We start from the raw sequence: 22,276 nt of genomic DNA, 5'->3' as shown, positions 1-22,276 counted from the left end.
TTATCAGTTTTGTTGTGAGATTGATCAGTATTGTTGTGAGATTTATCAATTTTGTTCGAGACCTATCAATTTTGTTTGAGATTTGTCAGTTTTGCGTGAGAGCGTGACACGACTGATAAAAGCACGAGTCTCATGCCAAGTGGGTGACAGTTGGCAGGTATGATAAGGTATGATTCATTCATTAACACCAGCATTAAAAGCATAACTGAACGTTATCACAGAACCAATGAATCAAGCAATAAAATTTATGTGGACACCACAGGTAGACATTCTAGAAGTAGAGGCAGGTAGACCTCACTCCACAGGTAGACACAGGTATACCTCACTCCACAAGTAGACACAGCTACAGCTCACTACACAAGTAGGACCAGATACACCTTACTCCACAGGTACACCACATTCCACAGATAAACACAAGTAGGCCACATTCATCTGGTAGATACAGGTAGACTTTTCTCCACAGGTAGACACACATATACTATAAGCATAACCGTCACAAGGTTTCATTTGTCACACTGATCAAGTGACCCGTAAACATCATCACGGACATCATTCTCTTCCCACAGTGGTTACTTGTCACATCTTCCCACGTAACCCCTGTTCTAATACGACCCTTTCGTGGTGCGAGTATTCAAGACTCGTGATTGGAGGCAATCAGATTTAGTAGTGCTATCAGCGACCTTGTTTCAAAAGTGATCGTTCGCAAGATCTCGGTAATTTCCGGATGCATCGTGAAAACTAGACCCTCCTCCCGAGCGCGATACTCAAATGTTTCTTCTAGACAGAACTCAGTCATGTCATTTTTGTTTCTCCACATTGTTTACATTTTGTCAAGTTGATCCTAAGTCGATGTAACACGTGTTCTGATTGGACAGAAAAAAGAGAGATAAATCTGCTGCCATTTATTGCCGCTAGGGGATTTTATGAGAACCGCGAAGTATGGCCGTATTAGAACAGAGGTTCGTAGGAAGATGTGACAAGTAACCTCTGTGGGAAGAGAATGCACGAACATGGGGACGGGTGAAAAATGAAATCTCAGTATCCAGTTATGATATTGAGAATGATATTTTACAGCAAAAAACAGTTCATCTTTAGAGAAAGATTGAGTAATTTCATGACAGATTTGATCCTCAGTGTCTAAACATCCTTGCCTAAACTGATGTAAGAATACATTAGCCCATCCTACCCTCTGTTTAACCGAAACCTCTGGGAATCCGTAAGCAAATACCAGTGATTTAACCATGAGTGTCCAGCAAGCACTATCGTTCCCTGCTCATTGATATTAAAAAGTACATGTATAAGCTTTCTTCAATATCAAGTTCTTTTCTTGAGTTAACAATTAATATAAGCCAAACTTTTACATTTTTAACTAATGGAACACTTTGGCAGAATTTCTAGCCAAGATAGATTTTACAAAATTATTTTAGAATTTAGTGAGTATATAGAATCCCCAAACTAATAGCAACTATCAAGTATAGAAACTATTTATTGTGAACCGCATCTCTCTTTTACAGAAAATATTAGAAACATGGCGCTGATTGTGTTGTAGAGATGACTCGTGTCTTCGATGTGGGCTGCTGACAGCGTATGGGGGAAAGGTTCGCCAACAACGCCTGCAAATAAGAAAACTCATCTCTATCTTCACAAAACATCTTTCAGAAAATGTCAATGTACGTCTATCCAATTATACACTATTTTTGTCTGGTATGCATATTTGTAAATAAGTATGTATATTCTGTTTTTCAGCAATACTCATTTGACTTAGAGAAAGTCATTCACTTGGTATGAGATTTAATATTGACAAATACTGATCGCTTGTTTATCTATTATGAGGATGGATGGAAGCACACAAGTTCCATCAGTTTTAAAGTATTCTTTTTGATATAAAGAAAACAAAATCCCTTTGCTAAAATTAGGATGTCATGCACTTATATTCCTAAAATAGTTCTTTTGGCGCTATAATTCTGCTGTACTGCTCCTTGTTTATCTTCAAAATATGTATGTATGTATGTATGTATGTATGTATGTATGTATGTATGTATGTATGTATGTATGTATGTATGTATGTATGTATGTATGTATGTATGTATGTATGTCGTTTGAATGTTCGAGCAGTTCTCTTTAAGTTACAAAAGCACAACTGTTAACACTATTTCTATTCCTAAAATACCGTTCCTACTCCTGTTGCTATTCCTAGAATATTTCTGCTACTGCTGCTGCTGCTGCTGCTATTGCTCCTAGACTTGCCTCACTGACAGTCAGTCCCGTTATACCCAGGGGCACATCCGCTCTCACACTCGCCAGTTACTTTATCGCAGATATCACTTCTGTATGCACAGTGGCACTGCTTGTCGCAGTCCTGTCCAAACCAGTGGTCACTGCAAACTAATAAAAGTAACAACATCGCCTTTACTAACCATTGAAGCCAAAATAATAAAGAGATGTTACTGGGAAAACAAGTTTATGTAAGCCTCCGGGTAGACACTTTTTGAAATATTCCAGCAATATTACCGCAGGGGACACCCGAAATGGGTCCACACATTGTACCGATGTGGGGGACCGAACCCGACGTGAAGAGCGATCGCTTTAACCACTACCCCACCGCCCCGACGCTTTAGCCAATGTTTTCTCTGGGTTCAATTACTCAGTCATGTACTTCACGCAAGTGTTGCCGAACCTTAAATTCCCCACCTTCCATTTTAGTGTTGATTCTCTACATAATCTCATTGTACAAATTTGACGTTTTGGGCGCAATCAAAACACTTTTGGAATATTTACGTTACCACCAAGTGTTTGGGTTTTTTTTTACCTCACTTTATGATGATACATATGTATCTTTAGACATTTGGGCTGAAGGTGTTTATTTTGAATCAAGACTCAAATAGAAAAAGATGCGCCAAGACTGTCATAAGCCTATGTTCAAGTATGGAAGTTACGGTCACATTTGCTCCAAGACTGTCATAAGCCTATGTTCAAGTATGGAAGTTACGGTCACATTTGCTCCAAGACTGTCGTAAACCTATGTCCAGGTATGGAAGTTACGGTCACATTTGCTCCAAGACTGTCGTAAACCTATGTTCAAGTATGGAAGTTACGGTCACATTTGCTCCAAGACTGTAGTAAAACTATGTCCAGGTATGGAAGTTACGGTCACATTTGCTCCAAGACTGTCGTAAACCTATGTCCAGGTATGGAAGTTACGGTCACATTTGCTCCAAGACTGTCGTAAACCTATGTCCAGGTATGGAAGTTACGGTAACATTTGCTCCAAGACTGTAGTACACCTATGTCCAGGTATGGAAGTTACGGTCACATTTGCTCCAAGACTGTCGTAAACCTATGTCCAGGTATGGAACTGCGATATGCGATTCAGATTACCGTAGGTATAGAAGTTTCAGTCACCTTAACGCTACAATCGCTTTGTACAACGACACCTGTACTATATACACTATGGCGTGAACCTACCGTAAACCTCCACCTCACACAGGGTGAGGTGAGCGCCAGGGACCTGGATGGTGACAACATCTCCAGTCATGGTTTCAGCACATGTGACGTGTTCTATTACTTCAGGGATGTGCCATGGGGGAAACTGGTAGCATAGATTCCCATCGACCAGAATCTTCATTCCGTCCCGTCTGTCAGGGTCTAGACAAACGAATTTAGTCTAGTATCTAACAGCACAAGCACACTGTAACAGCTGACGTTTAGAATCAGCGGTAAAACCAAGGTGATACACATATGAATGATCACTCGGTACAACGGGTATTCAAGACTGGCTTGCAGACAGACGGTTTGTTTGTTTGAATCACACCTTGGGCATACAATGTATAAAGGTAATGTAGACAGCATTACAATAGAAATTATGAGAGGCTTATACATACATGAAAAGAAGTAACAGGTTATAAGAGGTATGCCATTTGTATAAAAAGACTTCCGTTGTTGAAGGTTACTAAAGGAGGCTTTGGAACACAATAAGATCAGTTCATTTTGACCAAAAGCCACTCAAGGTCACCCTAAGGTCATCATACATATGACAATAAAGAATTACAACCCCCTCGTCTTCACTAAAGTTCTTTGGCACATAAGACTCAAACTATCTCCAACTGGTAGATTTTCATATCGTCCAGTTTCAAGTCCGATCGATTCTACCCGACATCTAAATTTTACAAACGCACTTCTGTAGTTTCATGGCATACTCGAGATGGCTAATGTTAGGTACAATGCTCACTTTTAAATGTTCTATACATCTAGCAACATGTACATTGATTTGCAAAATTGCTCTTACCGTAATCTAAGCTGTATATTGTCATGTATTTGAATTGATTGACTCCGTTCCTGGAAAGTCGAACATTCCACCATGCGTTGTTAAAGTCCCCTGTCATGGCACATTGTATTGCGGTGTTGGTATTAGTGTTTCCGTCTACAGCGCTTTCAGAGCTCATCATCACTGAGTAATGATCGCTCTGGGCAGTTCTGCCTTCGAAGGCGACATTTCCTGCAGCAAACGGTTACATTTAATTGTTTAGCAGATGAAACACAGGACTATTCCTTACTAAACCGAACCAATTGCAACGCGTGTTGGTTCTGAGACAGGGTCTCACAGAATCGACCCAATTACAATGCTTGTTGGTTCTTAGACAGGGTCTCACTGAACCGCCCCAATTACAACGCTTGTTGGTTCTCATACAGGGTCTCACTGAATCGCCCCAATTACAGCGCTTTTGGGTTCTGATACAGGGTCTCACTGAACCGAACCAATTACAATGCTTGTTGGATCAGACACAGGGTCTCACAGAATCGCACCAATTACAACACTTCTTGGTTCTGATACAGGGTCTAACTGAACCGACCAAGTTACAATGCTTGTTGGATCTGATACAGGGTCTAACTGAATCGCCCCAATCACAACGCTAGTTGGTTCTGATACAGGGTCTCACTGAACCGAACCAATTACAATGGCTGTTGGTTCTCACTAAACCGCCCCAATTACAACGCTTGTTGGTTCTCATACAGGGTCTCACTGAACCGACCCAATCACAACACTTGTTGGATCAGATACAGGGCCTAACAGAACCCACCCAATTACAATGCTTGTTGGATCAGACAATTTCAATATATGATTGTCGAAACTGGGAGATGTATGGGATTGAATCAATGTTGATACAATAATAATGGCTGTTCTGAGAATGCATCACCACATGGATTTCATTCAAAGCAAAGCCTTAGTAGTATAGGGAATGATAGTCCGAAAACACTTTTCAAAAAACCCCTCTAAAAAGCCTCATTTACTAAATGAGGCTTTGGTGGGACCCTTAGCTCTTGCTACTATTGCCCCTACTACAAAGCCACGCCATCACGTTTACCGTGACTTGGCAGGCGGTAACACTGTGCCGTACGGTACGATCAATAATTCTTCTCTTACAAACCCCCTACCCGGCCCACCCCTCAAGTAGTACAAGTTAGGTTCGTCGGCTTTCATATCCACTTTATCTATGTTGTAAGTTTTGACTGACCATATAGGATCGGTGGCTCGCTTACGGCTATCGCCCTCGTGTTCCCCCGGCTGGTATAGATACCTCACTAGGGCCCTATCCGGTATCTGTTTCTCCTTCCCACGCAATGGAGCGGCCGACTCTGCAACTATTAATTTTAGTTTGATAGCGTCTGCCGGTTTCTTACCGGTGAGACGGGTGACTTCATGGTTGATTGCCGACACCACCTCGGGTAACCTCGTGACCCATTCAGTCGATCGTTTTCCAGGGGTGGTCATCTCCCTAGCATACTGATAGCCGAACAAGCGCTCAGCCAAAGTCCTATTAAATCTCTCAACTATGGCTTGGCTGCGATGGGCTCCGGCCGTGCCACGCCTGACCTTTGTATCGTGTTTGGCTAGCAGTTGTGACACGGCACCCATGAACTCCCGTCCGGGGTCAACTTGCAGCTCTGTTGGCCACGTCAGCGGACTGCGTTTGTATATACGTTCGAATCCTCTGGCTACCTGGGCCGAATCTTTCGTGGTCAAGGGTTCGGCTTCCTTGTAACGACTGGCTACGTCCACTACGGTTAAGGCATACTTGTACCTCTTGTCGTGGGGTAGGAACAGTAGGTCTGCCTGGTGAATGCTATTAGGTATGTTAATACCGAACCTCCTTCTAGGTACGTAGCGTGGTGCAGGCAAATAGATCTGCCACAGGGCTTGTTTTTCAAGCCACGCTTTGGCTTCCTCCGGGGGTACTCGCGCTAGTTTAGCTAGCTTATCTACTGCGCTAGCTCCTTTCCAGTACCCACGCGGGCTGTAGTAAATAGACTCAAATTTTTTCATGTCCATACGCGTATGTGTTTATCCCATCAATAGCTATCCAACGTTTCGTGTCCATAGGCGATAGGGACGTCTTGTTTATAGTCAGTCCGTATATCTTATGCCCATCACTTCTAAGTGTGTTCATTTTATGTCTAAAGGTACGGGTCTTGAACAGGGCTTCCTTGAATCTGGCGTGTTTGATGTGTTGTTTCACCACATACTTCTTAACCCCCTTAGCCTTCCGGATCTCGCTATTGTCGGCTTTCAGTATGGAGTACATCTTAGGCCTCAAACCTATGTACTCGGCTATGGGCGTGCCAGCACACTCGTCCTTCATCTTACCTAGGACCTTTTTATTTACCGTACTGTGCATGGCATGGGTCTTAGGGTAGTCGCTGGTGTCGTATAAATCGATGTGTTTTTTCATGTCCTCGTACACGTCCTCAGTTCGAATCTCCATCAGCAGGGAATCCGTGTCAGTGTACAGCACTTCACACCTGTCGCCGTACTGTTTCTTGAGCTCGTTGTAGTAAAAGTCGTACATCAGGTGTTTGGATAAATCGAGGATGCTCATCCCCACGTAAACAGGTCGGTTGAATTTTATGTGGTTTTTCTTCATGTGTAGGGCAGCCAGGTCGTCTGTGAATATCTTGCTACGGTTGAATGCCGGACTGGCTATCAATTTCCTGAGCTTGTCTTCCTCACTAGATCTAACCAGCTTCACGGTCACGCGTTTCCTCAGGTTCTCCATAGTCTTACCAAACACCGAGTTGTTCATGAGCTTGTAGAGATTTTTCTCAAAATCACTGGTGGCTTTTTATCGTAGGTCTGTGTTCATTCTGATGTAGGGCTCCATCCATGGACTCTGGTTGAACATGAGCACCCTGTGTATTTTGGTCAGCCTCATACCCAACGACAGGTACAGCTGTAGGTTGCGATAGTGAACGATGTACTTGGTCTTATTCATTAAGTTAGGCACGAGTTTTTCAACGTCTGTCACACGCCCACCTGACAAGTTATGTTGGTACTCAGACATCCAGTCTGGGTTAACCCTCATACGTTCGGGGGCCAGGGGGTAGCTGTTGTGTGATGTGTGTAATTCCTTGGGATACTCTAAGTCAACTTCGAGGATATACCCTTTGTTCGAATCTGGTGCAATGCTCATAACATCAACGTGGGGTACCCATTCGAATCCCCCTGTAGGTAGATACTGGCTCATGGCCCAGCCGTACAGGTTGTTTGCGTCGAGGTAGAGAATGTGATTGGTTGGTTTGTTAGGATCGTAACCTTTCACGTATTGATTATTTGCTTTAGCGTATCGTTTGGATGCCATGGAAATCCCACCTCGCAAGCCTTTCTCAATGAATAGGTGCATGTCGTAATCTGTGAGCAATTCTAAATTAACTCCGGTCTTTTTAAGCAAGGCGTCCCACGACAGACCTGGGCTGGTGTAATACCATGCGGGGTCGAGTTTATACTGCTTGAAACATGTCCGCCGAAACGTCTCGAACACGTCGGCTAACAGCAGTACATCTGTCCTCAAGTACAGGTCGTGATAATCACCCAGGTTCTTACAACCCAGTTTATTCCATACGTTAGTCGCGTGCGAGTAATCATCTCGTGAGACGGACGCCTCATTCAGCTTGCTATAAAAGCAGTCGATAGGAGGTAGTCTGGTCTCGGTGAACTTGACCCAACTATCCATGTACTCATATGGGTACACACCCTTCCTCATAAGCAGGGGTCTAGTCTCGGCGTCTGTGTATCGATCGGTGATAGGGAAGGTATTGTTGGCCTTGACCAGACTGTCGAGTGACGACAGGAGGAACTGAAACGAGTCAATGAACCTAAGTCCGTTTAAGCTGAAGGAGATGTATCTCTCCATGTTGTTTGGGATGCACGTTATACTACCATCGATTTTCGCGATGGCCTGCATGATCAAGTGTGAGTCGTACCCTCTCAAGTTGTGAAAGACAACGGGGATGTTTATTGTCTTAGGGTTGATTTTAAGCTTGAGGTTGCACGCGTTGTGAGCGGCGCCTCTATACTTACCAGTTATGTGACAGTGATCTCTCACCGAATCACCGTTAAGCGGTGAGTCACACACGTGACACTTAGTGCTACTAGCGTGAGCTAGCCTGTCGGCTCGGGTCATACGCATGGGAGCGATTTTATACAATGCATTCCTAATAATTTTTTCTTCCTCCTGCAAACACTTTAGAAACCTTTCAGCCGCGTCAGGACCCCTATACACTACCGGAGCTTTCGTTTCCCCGTCACAACGGACGACGATGTATCCAAAACCGCAGGCTATATGCTCTTGTGTCTTGTGGGTGAAACTCTCACCACTAGGGGGTGTGGAGGATGATTCCCCTACCACCAAGGCTTCGAAGTCGGCGTATATGATATAAGGCACAGACATTTGATTCTTATGGTTACTGAATTTTAGGATATTTTCGCCTTCCTTAGGCATGTCGACTCGTATGGCCGTCTGCCCCACACCTTGGCAATCCTCCCGGTGGGATTCTAATAAATCGGCCCGACTGAAACCGTGTAGGCATCGTACACAAAAGTGTTTTTCCCCAACGTGTTTCGACTGGTCGTGCAACAACCGGCTGAGATTTTTTATCCACGTGTAGTGATACGTTTCACCTCGCTTGATCATGAATAAATTAATAACTTGGCGATCCTTCACCGGGCTGACCCTGTGTACTATTGTTGTGTTACCTTCGTGTCCAAAGACATTTATAGCCAGATTATTCTGTTTTTCTACTTTAGTGATCTGGGATATTGGGGTGGGTTCATCTATACCATCCCAGTTGAGCCCATCGTCCTGTGGATAATTAGAAGGCCTGTTCGGATTAGTGGCAGCTGGAAATAAGGCTGACCTGATAGCTAACCTCAGGCAATCGTTTCCTCTATTCTTAACGTTTACTATGGCTTGTTTGTTCTTATAGTAGGGAGGCAAGGCTAGGTATGACCCACCTCTGAACGGCACGTAGTTAGCTATATCTAGATAGACGTTATCGATTTTATCTACAGCCCACCCGGACCCCATGTGCGTGTAGCGTTCTAGGTATTCTCGTATCTGCTGAAAACTATTATCGATTGATGCGTCAATGGTCTCTGTATGTGTGACGACCTCTTGTTGACCTCGGAAGTAAGGTTGAACATACTCAGTGACCCCTGTGGTGCCCTCCTTATCGAGCGACATTTTCACCGTGATCTGAAACTTGATACTTCCTAGGTTATTTAGTTCCTGGTTGACCTTATCAGCTATCAGAGGCTTGATATCTGTAATGTCTATGTTTCTATCGACGAGCATGCGCCAACCTCTCAAATAGTTGCCTACAGCGCGCTCAGTGCGAACGAACTGCAGGTCAACAGCTCTATTCTGTTGTAATAATTCTACGAGCTGTGGTTTCCTCATACGGGAATACCCGCCTAAACCCAAATCGTGTGCCTCGGTTTTCAGTTGTTTTACAGTGGGTACGGGGGCATGTGATAACAATGCGGTTAACCCGGCTCTCCCCAGGTTTGAATAACCCGTGTGTCCAAGCTGTTTTGCTTGAGCTTTTAATTGTTTTACCGTAGGAGGGGCTTCTAAACCTAGTAATCTCAACAATGCTGGCTTCCGCATTCGAGAATACCCGATAACACCTCTCTGTTTTGCGACCCTCTTGAGCTCGCGCACAGTAGACATCGTGTTTACACCTAAGAGAACTAATGTCTAATTGGTTCACAGTAAGGGGAGGTAACTCTTAAGTGGCTATCTTGAGCAGTCGCCTACGTTCTTTTATGTAGCCTTTTTTATTCTCGTATATGAGTTGATGTCTGACTACGTTCGCTCCGTGAGCTTTACATAGACAGTAGTGTCCTTTAACCCCGATACCACACACAGAACACGTGTAGTTAGGACTTCCCATATGGAAACAACAGAACCCCTGATTCCTGCATTTCCTACCACAGGCCTCGGTCTTCCCCATAAGTATGTATTCGCATCGGTATGGAGCGGGTCTCATGTTTACTTATATAGGTATTTTAGTTTAATTGCTTAGCAACCAACGCAGTAGCTGCTATACCCAACACTATGAAGCCCAGTTCACGATTCATTTGTCCCTTGGATGGTGTGTAGTACTGAGCGAGTGTGGGTTCATTTAGCGGTTCCAATTGTTTACCAGTTAGTAGGTAGTATTCTTTCATTGCTTCATCGACATCGTAGAATGTTTTAATGGCATGGTTTTCACGCTTGAGTTGTTCGTTAATAAAATCGATCCTCTGGAGGCGTTTTTTAGCGTACTCGGCCTGTGCTCTTTGTAATTTCTCAGTAGCGAGATCGTGCCGCTTCCTTTCTTCCTGTATTTCAGCCGCGTGATCATCTCGTAGTTTCGAGAAGAGGTAATTACTCCCGGAAAATGCCAGGGCATTCACTAACGCCCCACCGACCATCATAGCTATCGTGGCCATCCCTATATTTATTTCATTATATTATCAGGTATTATTCCTTGTTTTACTAGGATGTCTTTTGTGGCCATCGCCATACCAAGGTTCATTATGAGCATACCCATATCCTGCAGGTTGAAATCTAGCTTGATAGTTGGTTGTTTAAGCACCATTTTAGTCAACCGAGCGTACCCTACTGCTAGACTGGCGACCACTGTGGCGTGGTATGCGTCGTTGACGAACGTTTTCCCCTCAGACATTATGTATATGATATAAAATATTAAAATTATAACATGATATGCGGATCTACCATGGGGGATACCCCCACACCCCCACTGGTGGAGGATACCCCCATACCCCCACTGTTGTGGGTGGGTGGTGGCTCACTGTGGGAGGTGTATAACCATGTTATAACCACGGCAGCAGTTACACCTACAGCCAACAACAGTCGGGTTGGATTGGTCACTTTATGTTGGTTACACCACCGTTTTTTACCGGCAGCTACTCTCTTAGGATTCTTCTGTCTGGTTACTGTTGGGGGTATCACCTCGGGACTCACTGGTTCCGTCACCTCGGGACTCACTGTTTGGGGTGTGGGGGGTACCCCCACTGGGGTTTCCTGTGCAGCATCCATCTATACTATTATTATTATTCTTTCTCTCAAATTGACAATGTTTTGCCGTGATAATCGCCGCCGTCACTGGAGCCAACAACATACCATATTTGTGGTACAGCCCGCAGCTGATAGAGCTCACGGCGTGTTCGATAAAAGGGTCTTTCTCGAGGTCCTCCCACAGGTAAAGTCGGCGCTCTGGTGGAATGGGAAGGAAATGTGACACAATACCGGTGTATATCTGGGTCATAGCCGATCCTATTGTCTTTGTCATTTCTGCTCCGAGCCGGGACTCGTATCTAGCGTACAGCTTATCGATTTCTTCGGCTGACATTTTGTTAATTTTATCTGGAGTGTAGTCTCCAAAGTAATGTTTGGCTTTGCCGCCAACAGCCAACGCCACCAGTTTCTCTCGCTTGGGGGAATCCCCAGTTGGGGAACCCTCCACAGACAATTGTTCGAGCAATTCCTCACACTCCATCTTATAATATAACAAGTAAGATTTAGTTTTAACTATATAATACCCGATGCAGACAAAACACAGAGAAATGAAAGTTAAGTTGCACACGACAAATACTTCAAATATCATAGCTATGCTTAGCATTTGCTTAGCTTTGCTTAGCTTTAGCTTAGCTTTAGCTTAGCTTTGCTTAGCTTTAGTATACTATATATGCTACTGGTTGGTCGGTCTTTAGTACGAGCTTAGCGTGTTTAGTTTCAGCGAGCTGTTTCTTCACCCGTTCCCGTTCTAATTTACTCATCACATCGTTCTCTCTCAAACACTCCTCAAATGAATCCCTATCCTTGCAGTGAAATAAGGCCACCCATCGCGTCTGCTCCCTGAGGTCTTTCAACACCGAGTTGAACTTCTGCGTTAGCACCCAGACGCTGTGATTTGCATGACGGCCGGAGAAGGCCAGGTACGATAGCATGTCTCTCTTTTTTGTTATCTCGCGATTAGCGCTGCAGTCGTCCAGTATAAACAGCGTCGGCTCCCCTTTAAATTTCTCGTGAAGAGCTTTCAACCAGTCCTGCAGGCGTGTTCCAGGGTCGATTTTGTGTACGTCAGGGTCCGTCATTACCCAAGGTCGCGCGTACGTTTTATTCATGCTCAGAGTAGGGCACATGATAACGATGTTATCGAACACATCCTTGTAGTAACCCTCCAACATATCCAACACGAAAACGGTCTTACCACAGCCAGTCTGCCCGCATATGATAGCGCAGTGTGGGTCAGTGGGTAACCCCAGGGGGTCTCCCCCATCAGTAGATGGCTTGCACGAATCTCCCATTGTCTATATTAAGTTGCGCGTCCATAATAACGTACAGATATAATTTCAACTTACCAGCGGTTTGGGCCTTCTTATTAATCTGGATGGTTATCCCTTCGCTGCCGTTATCTATACGACGCCCGCTACCGTGCAGTTTATCATCATCCGTGGATCGCATGTCCAACCATAGGGCGTACTTGGTGGTCAGGTATTCACCGATCTGCACGGAGCCGAGGTCCAGGTCCTTTGTTATGTAATCCCCCACTGGTAGCTTTTTTATCTCATCCCACTGCTGGTGTGGTCTCATACCATGACTGAACAGCTGGTTGGGCACGCCCTCGATGGTAACTTCCACCTTTTCAATCTCGGGGTTGAAAAACTTCTCGCTGTCCCTCCGGAATGGATCGTAATCCTCCACGGGGACGACCAGGATACCTTTCATCGATCGCGCCGGCACGTTCAGGTTGATATTCCACACAGTGTCGCTCTTATCTCGCACGACTGATCTATGCCTCAGTACGCGATCGTACAGGATAGCCATCTTCCCAGAGTACTGGCTTCGAACCTGCCTGGCCAGCTCCGGACTAGTGACCATGTCGAACTCCAGAGAGATGTTGTCTATGGCATAACTGGCCTCATCACCGTTCGGCGTACGCACTACTTTGCTATAGTCGTTAAACGTGAGCTCGTATTCAAGCCTATCACCCAGCGCGGCCTGGTAAAACGGCGCGTGTCCCGTGAGCAACTCGAAGTCGAGCGGCACGCAGAATCGATTCCCGTATGCTAGAGCGATGGCCTTTTCACCGTCCGATAGCTTGTCTTGCTGGTCTGTCGTGAAGACGTATCCTATGCGCGCCCGGGTTGATTTGCTGATGCCCTGGTACACATCATTGACTCGTTCTCTCTCGCTTTTCCAGAGATCCTTGTAGCAGTGAAACACGTCGCTGTCGTCGATGCTCAGTACCTCGTTACCGCTGATCTTGACGGTCGTTTTCTTGATGATAGCTCGACCCACGTTCCGCACTAGCTCGCGTTTGTCGTTGTCGGAGGTCAACGTGATATTGAACGCCAGTCGAACAGTGCCTGGTACAATGAGGTCATTCTCACCAAGGTTTGGAAATCTAACCAGCAGAGTTTGATTCTGGTCTATCTTGCTGGGATTGTTGGTGATGGTCACCGACTGTCGCACGGCTCTGGCACCTAATGGCTCTCTCAATTTTCTGAAAGGATCTAATTTTCTACCGTACATTGTTATATAAAAGAAATATATTTTTAATACTAATGGATGAAGACATACCTATGGATGAGATGCCGGGCGCTAGTGCCCAGGCATATGATGAGCAGGAGACCTCATTTACTAGTTCACCATTGAACCAAGAACTCTTGGAAACAACTGTAGATGATTATTTCGAAAGTTTAAGAAGAGATAAAAACTACGTTGAACCACAGGGTCGATACCATAAGGATTTTTTTATTGATACAAAGGGTGTTCTACGCCTTAAGTCTGACCCAGGGGTTGACCTCTTTAACAAGAGCAATAAAAAACCACTGGCCTTGTCAACTCTAGCCAGCCGCTATGGTGTTGAATTTATCCGTAAAAATCTAAACATGAATGATTACGGTGGTGCAATACCTAAGGCCGTTAAAGAAGATCTGCAAGCTACCAGATCCCACCTCACCACTAGAGATGAAATGACACCACAGCGTGCTACAGAAGCCTCAGACAGCATAGAAAAACTGTTGAGCACCTACTGGGACAAACCGTTACCGGGGTTTGACTTTCCGGTAAGGGAACTGCGCGGCTTAGACGAAGCCGTGAAACGCGTGCGTGGAGAACTCGTGAACAACATGGGGAAACTGAACGAAATCGACGAGCACATCGCTAGGGAAAAAACCAAACTCAACGAAACTGAAAACGATGATATGAAGCGCCGTATCAATGAACGACTACGCGATTTAGAAGACGAGAGACGTACACGATTGGAAGCCGCTTCCTCGAATCGTGAACAGCTTCGATCCCAGATCAGTCGTATTCGGGAAACAATCGATAGAATACTGAATGAGGATACAACTTTAGCCAACAGGATTCGGATATTGTTCCGGGAGCAAGGGATCACCATCGCCAGCATTCTAACTGCATTGGGTTTCATCATATCAACCCTGGTGGTGTCACTGACGGGGGGAACCCCTGTGGGCCCTGCCGGCGGAGGGGGAACTCCCAGCGGTGGTGGTGGTGTTAAAGACTGGATTAAAAAACTCGGGGAAGGCCTAGCTAAACTGGCTGGTAAAGCCGCCGAAGCCCTTCCCGGCATCCTGGGTAGCATCGTCTCGTGGTTGTTGGGCGCTCTGTCTAAAACTGCCATGTGGCTCAGTCAAAACCTGTGGGCAGCCATCGTCGCCGTGGCGGGTCTGGTGTACGTAGCGGCTAAGAAATCTTTAACCAAATAAGTCCCAAAGTTACCCCACCAACCACCAGGGCCGTTTTACTATCAATATGCTGCTGAGCCTGAATATGAGAGTGTGTGGGGGGTACCTCCACATGAACTTTAGGCTCCGGGGGTGGCGCCACTATACCCTTTTCACGTGGTGGGATGTGTGGGATATGTGGGGTGTTAATATCGGGGTTGATACCCAACTTTTGATCCTTCGTGGCTATGACTATTTCGTTGTTATAACCCACCACTTTTTTTACTCTCAGTTGCATATCACTCGGAGCCATGTACAACCCCACGCCGAACACGTAGTCGACTTTCGACCTGGCGTATTCTAACACGTTTTGGTAGCGTTCGATAGCCCGCGGGAGATCAACTGGAGAATTGATAGCATCCTCAACGTTGGAAACGAATTGTGTCTGAGCGTCGTAAGCAGTTCCCTTACCGATGATGTTGGAACGCGTCATCGACTGCGCACCGAACAGCGCCCACACGTACGTTCGAATCGAGTCGTTCAACCTAACTACCCCTGCACGAGTGAATCCTTTCGACGTGTCCAGCATGAACATTTTCCACCCGTCTGTGGTTGACTGCTCCACTTTCTGGATTGTGAAACCAACACCACCTTTTTTAAAGTCCATACGATCATCCCTCCATTCATTACTCGACAAAGCAAAGTCCTGCCTAAGTATACCTAGTGTCAGTAAATCATCACTGGCATCTTTCACTGGTTTTGGTCCAGATTTGTTAGGTTTAGGAACAAGATCAGCTAATGCATGGGAAAAACGTTCCGTACTAAACATTTTTCGTTGCATAAATTTTATTAGTATATGTTTGTCAAATGCCTTTGGCGAGAGCCCATGAGCGTAAGGAATACCCAACCCGTGGTTCAGCCCCGGCAAACGCCAATCCGTCTTCGGGTCTATTTCGAATTCGTTGCAAATACGTTCGTAGACCCGTCTATCGTACGGGTTGTTTGTTGCGTCCCACGCTTTGTCCTGTGGGAGGGGGGCGCTGATCTCTTTAAGGATACGTCTGACCTGGTAGTACACGTGGAACTTGAACACAGACTGACTCAGCGGCCCACGCCGAGTGTCGGTCAATGTCACACCACACCCCGTTGTAGCGCACCACACGGCAAAGTTGAATTGGTTCTGCCAGAACTGCATAGGGTTGTTGAACCAAGCGTGGACTGCCTCAATGTTAGTCACCGAAAGCTTATACTTATCAGGCATATCTATAAACTTGGCATTGAAATACAACCCAGGAGCAACCACGATCTTCATGGTGGAGAAATCTACGTCCAGTTTAGGGTACAACACACCAGGGGAATACATTTTAAAACTATTATATAATAAATATATATGTAATATGTACATAACACTTCCTGGAATAACGAGCGGTGAGGCCGTTCAGCTGACGCACGCGATCGATAACACGTCAGGTCAACTCGAAGTCGCACTCTGCGATATCACCTACCTACCGCAATGGACTAACATCAATATCAGCAACAATAAGCTGTTCGTCAGTGGAACTCGCAGCCAGATAACTGACGGCTACTACAGCGTGTGCTCTCTAAACGACGAGGTCTTCAAACCCCTGGGAGCCGAACTCAAGATGAACGACTCAAACGGCACAGTGGTGTTAATCAACAACGGAAGAACCTCCTTGAGGCTCGGCCGACCATTAGCGAGGATACTCGGTATGTCTCCTGACGAGATAAAACCAACAACAACCGTCACAGGCACGAAGTTACCCGACCTAGTACCGTACCGAGAGCTGTACATTCATCTCAGTCAGGTGAGCACAACGTATAACATTCAAGGAGGTCACCCTTCCACTATATTGAGAGCAGTGCCGGTGAAAACTGAGAAATTCAACGACGGTAGAACCGAGTCATTTTCACCACGGCAGTATAAGAGATTAACCCAGGGCAACATACCTGAGCTTACAATATCGGTGTTAGATATAAATCATAATCCTGTAAATATAGGATACCTCAGCTTAACGCTTCACGTAACATGACCAGCGCACAAGGGCCCGGAGTGAAAAAATGCGTCAATATCGGGATCTCCGACCTCGGAGACACACGCGGTTTCGACGCTCCCGGAGTAGATGGTAAAACGTACGCCTTGCAACTGAAAAACAACATTTACAAACGCGTTGAAGTCTCCTCCGGTGGAACCCTAAGTGATATGATAGATACCACAGGGGCAACAGCCAACACTAAGTACGCCCTCGTCAACACCGGTGATGACAACTGGAGAATATACCCATCATTCGGAGGTAAACTGTTCGACTTAGACGATGTTGAGAGCACTACCGTCGTCAAAAACAAACCATATATGCTCGTCTTCACCGAAGATGACAAGTGGGTGTTGTTACCCGATAACAAATGGTTTCTCAATATTAGACTCGTCTCCCCTTACGTGTTCACGGATAACAAAGACAACCACCTAAACAAAGTCGTGAACAATGGAACCCTGCTCGTGGCTTACGTCCCAACTCAGAGACGTAGCATAGTCGTCAGCCCAGTCAACACTATAGCAGCCCACATGCTATCGAGTAAACCAGCCATACAAAACGTGAAATTGCAGTTGGTGTCTGAATTCGAAGGCGTGGTCAAGATACTAGAGAGTCTACCGGCAAACTCAACACTATTCATCAAAGTCTACCTAGGGGAACCATCGGTGAATGATGTCGAGATCGTGAAGGGGATCAAACTCGGGTGGGTGAAACGACACCAGTATCAAGTTTGCAACGTTTACGTGCGGGTGGGTGTCGACTCCAAGACCAGTCTGCAGGGGGTCAACGTGATCGTGGAAAATAAGATATCACTAATCAATATCTTCCTGCCTGACAACATACACTTCATGGGTATAAAGTTAACCCCTGAATTATTATCAGAAAACCAGTTGGAAATTATATCATAATAGTATAATAATGACTAGTCATCATCCCAACACTACACTTAACGACCTGGGAGATACAGAGGGATTCGATCAGCCTGGTGAGGAAGATGAATTCTACATCCTACACTTCAAAGACAACGTGTACAGACGGGTGCCGTTACCAGATTTTAAAAAACCTAAATGGCTGATCAACTTAACACTCACCTCACCTTATATCACAATAGACGAAAATAATTGGATCACTAAGATTAGGAACAACGGTATCTGGGCCGGGGATTTCATTCCGGAGAGGGGATTAGCACTCAGACAATCTGCTGGTTACAACAAAAAAGGGTTATTATCAACTTTCTTCGAAAATAAATTAACATTTAGTAATCCTGAAATAATAACCCCCCCTTTCACACTCATCATAGAAGTCTTCTTTACGGATTCATTCGATGGAGACCCAATAATACACCAAATTTTACCCGGGGTGTCAATACGCTGGTCTTACACAGACCAATATTGTCGTATTGTTATACAACAGGATACCACGGGTCCTATAAACCACTTAATAAGCCCCAGTGGGGTTTTTATTAGAATAGGATATTTTATTAGCCTCTCACCTATTACCCTGACTACTAATCTAGAACTTATAGGCTTCAAATACATTGATAGATTTTTAACTGAACCCCAATTAAAATATCTTTCAAAATATATATTATAGGATGGGTCTGTACCCAGTCGTAGAGGAAGTAGCTAAGACGTTAGAAACCGTAGATGGGTTCCGCTTGAGGCAGTTATGTGATGTAAAACGTCAACTAGAACAAGACCGTGACACGCGGAAAGCACTATGTAAAAAATATAATAGAGCTTTCAATATCGTGGATGGGGCTGACACTACCCTTATGGCAACCAGCATGGGACTAGGGGCGGCAGGCGTTGGGTTGTTAACCACCATCGTGGCTGCACCTATAGTGCTAGGTATTGAAATAACGGCTGGGGTGACAGGGTTGGTAGGGGTGGCGCTTAAGTTAGTATCACGCAGACTTAATCGTAAGGTATTGAAACATGACGAGATCAGGGTTCTGGCCGAAGCAAAGCTGAACACAGTGAGTGAGCGAATTTCCACGGCACTCTCTGACAGTAAGATCTCAGAAGAGGAGTTTAGTTCAATCCTATCTGAACTCAAAAAATATAACGGAATGAAACAAGATATTCGATCCAAGTCTCGTAAGTCTGCTATCAGCGAGGACGAGAAAAAAAAGTACATAGCACAGGGAATACAAAAAGCCCAGCAAGCCTTTATTATGAACACCAAAGAGATCGTAGGCGGTTCACATTAAACTGTTTCATTGATATAAACATAACATAGGGGCGATAGCCGTAAGCGAGCCACCGATCCTATATGGTCAGTCAAAACTTACAACATAGATAAAGTGGATATGAAAGCCGACGAACCCAACTTGTACTACTTGAGGGGTGGGCCGGGTAGGGGGTTTGTAAGAGAAGAATTATTGATCGTACCGTACGGCACAGTGTTACCGCCTGCCAAGTCACGGTAAACGTGATGGCGTGGCTTTGTAGTAGGGGCAATAGTATCAAGAGCTAATGGTCCCACCAAAGCCTCATTTACTAAATGAGGCTTTTTAGAGGGGTTTTTTGAAAAGTGTTTTCGGACTATCATTCCCTATACTACTGCCTTCGTTCAGTTATCCCCCTTGTTAGGTGACGTGATAATTTCAAGTTTACAATTTTCAGTCAGAAGTATATGATTTGACCCTGAAAACCCTGACCATGCACAAATGCAAGAAAAGTATCTGAAAATGGTCTACAGTGATGCATCGACCTGCCTGAAAAACGTCAAGATTCATAATGACACCCCATGCATGTGTAGGAGACTCCCACGTTGTGCACGTGCTTACCATACATTGTGTCTGCGTGTGGTGATATCGTGAAATGATGCTGCATACACAAGATGAATGTCATTGTAACGTTCCTCAATGGGTTTTCTTTCTACCAGACTTCAAAGTTCAGGTTTCCCTACTATTTTGGAAGAGTATATATTGGTCTATATCTCACCAACACACCCACGGGAATCGACATGGGGTACGATGATACCAAGCAAAGGTCATAACGGTAGCAAACTAGAAACACAAAAGGTTGCTCCTGGATGTGAACCCACAAATAAGGTTAAAAAATTGACAGGTGTTTTATACAGGACAAACTGGAAATCCATCTTAAAGTCACTGTTTTATCAATGCTAATACCAGCTGGATCAATCGTCAAATGTTCTGTCAAGGAAAGCTGATTATCCACAAAAAAAAATCAGAATGCAATACAGATCTTACTTCTTTGGCAGTAGGCACCAGACCAACCATCATAGCATCTGTAACAACGTTCTGGTGGGTTTCCTCCACAACCATATCTGCAGTGGCATATACCATCTAAAGGATTGACAGAAATCTTGAACAGTTACCATGAACATGAACTGCAAAACCATCCAGCTTTTTACACATGGGATAAGCTGTGGAAGCGCAAAGGTTAGCCTATCACAAACAGTTTTGAAGCATACAACTGACTTTCTATGATTCTGTTAACACAACTCATCTTGAATCTGCTACTTCTGTATGCATGCAGTATACATTTGAGCTGCCAAGCGGCACTGGCTCAGTTATTAAGCACATAGTCCATATGCTGCTCAAAGCTAGTTAATAAACGCTTACTATCTTTCAACGTCTTTATTCACCAGTCGGGAAGGATTAACTGCAATCATGTTTAAAAAGTAGAATTGTTTAATTAATGATTGATACCAATGTGAGAAATAAGTCCACAGAAAAGAACCACCACAACGAGACAGCCAGTCTTCATCCTGACAGCACTCTGCCCCCTAAAATGAACAGTGCAATGTTTCATTTTGTAAAACTTGTTTTAGACAGAAAGAGTGTGTTAAGTTAACACAACATTGCATATTGTTGGCATGTGAAGTTTTGGGGCATAGTCTACTTCACTTTTTGAACAGCGTCACATATAGATCCCACTGGACAATACATGCCAGTACAGTACTGGGCTCCGTGCGTGGAAGGAGACGTATAGTAAGCTACAGTAACCGTGGAAAACCAGTCACCAAATTCAGAGATTTCATAGCATACAATAACGTTGTTGGTGTTAATGAAGAATGACACCAGCGTGTCTGACCACACGTTTACGCTAGTCGCCTCTTATGACAAGGACCGGACCTTCACGGGTGGAAAGAACTAACGGTGTCACTTACCCGATGAAGAACACTTGAATCTGCTGCAGCCCACAACGCTTGTTGCACCGTGATAGCAGCACCAACATCCACATCCACTATAACGATTTCACAACCGAGACAAAAATGTCAAATATCAGTTAATAGTTTTTCGAGGAACAAATGGCAGGAAATGATGAAGCGGAATGATTAAACCACTTTTACTGAAGCATCTGAACTTTCGACAGTTGTTATTGATGAATGTAATCTCTACTAAGAATGTAAATTCAGGACATCATGAAATATGGTCATTGCTATACATAACACTCAATTTACATTACAACTGCGTATATTAGATCAAATACATTATATAGTTTACATTATACTGTTATCACTATTAGGATTCTCGATAGTTGCAACATAGCAGATTCCAACATTATATGATAAACAACACAACATCAAGTGCTCTATTATTTTACCGTTTGTGAAATTAAGTCCTTATATATGTATATAAATTTGCAATCATCTGTTTACGATGATCTCAAGAGACAAAGCCTGTTCACCATGGCCGTGTCACCTGATACATGTTGTGCTGGAAGTACTCGAACCTTTTCGCATTACCGTAAATACCCTAAACCGTACACGTCAAATCTTTCTTATTCCACAAAATGTGCATTTAACACATTTCTAATTGGAACATCGTGTGCAAACACTATGCCATCCAAACACACTAATTATTGTCTTTTTTCATAAACACAGTGATAAATTTTGCAATAAACAGTCAATGATAATACTAAAAACAGAACTTCTCTAGGGTTTTCATAAAAGGAATAGATGGGAAATGAAGTTCTTCCTCTCTTCTGTAATTGAACTAAAATTATGACACGTTGGTGACCCGGTGATTTCGCTGTGTAAGATTGTTCGAAGTACGGAGTGGCCATGACTCAAGCCACGAGAAACAATCCACGCGTTTGGGGGTCTGGCCGATGCAACACTTGTGTACTGGATACTTCTTTCGGCTATTATCTGACATTAAGCGGCGGGAGGGTAGCACAGTCGTTGCAGTCGTCACACCGATGAACATTAAACAAGT

The 22,276-nt window shown here is 44.5% G+C and overlaps 1 protein-coding gene across 1 annotated transcript; it reads right to left on the bottom strand.

Annotated features, from left to right (window-relative positions):
* Positions 1–1,470: 1,470 nt before the first annotated feature.
* Positions 1,471–21,325, bottom strand: LOC137284979 (uncharacterized). The gene is made up of 7 exons (XM_067817068.1): positions 21,226–21,325; positions 20,765–20,841; positions 20,303–20,398; positions 4,286–4,495; positions 3,466–3,645; positions 2,248–2,385; positions 1,471–1,613 (listed from the first exon to the last, which is right to left on the bottom strand). The coding sequence occupies exons 1-6, from the start codon at positions 21,297–21,299 to the stop codon at positions 2,249–2,251; spliced, it is 774 nt and encodes a 257-aa protein (XP_067673169.1). The 5' UTR covers positions 21,300–21,325; the 3' UTR covers positions 1,471–1,613; position 2,248.
* Between the last annotated feature and the right edge of the window lie 951 nt (positions 21,326–22,276).

Source organism: Haliotis asinina, chromosome 5 (assembly GCF_037392515.1).
Source record: "Haliotis asinina isolate JCU_RB_2024 chromosome 5, JCU_Hal_asi_v2, whole genome shotgun sequence".
Lineage (NCBI taxonomy): Eukaryota > Metazoa > Mollusca > Gastropoda > Lepetellida > Haliotidae > Haliotis > Haliotis asinina.
Note: the sequence above shows the minus strand (reverse complement) of the source record. Positions and strands in the feature narration are given on the sequence as shown.

Bases quoted from the DNA above. Each gene is read 5' to 3' on its own strand.
- LOC137284979 (XM_067817068.1), bottom strand. From the start codon at position 21,299: ATGTGGATGTTGGTGCTGCTATCACGGTGCAACAAGCGTTGTGGGCTG. The intron at 20,842-21,225 runs GTAAGTGACACC...TGTTCATTTTAG, and splicing joins ATTCAAGTGTTCTTCATCGG to GGGGCAGAGTGCTGTCAGGA. The intron at 2,386-3,465 runs GTAGGTTCACGC...TACTTTTATTAG, and splicing joins GTGTGAGGTGGAGGTTTACG to TTTGCAGTGACCACTGGTTT.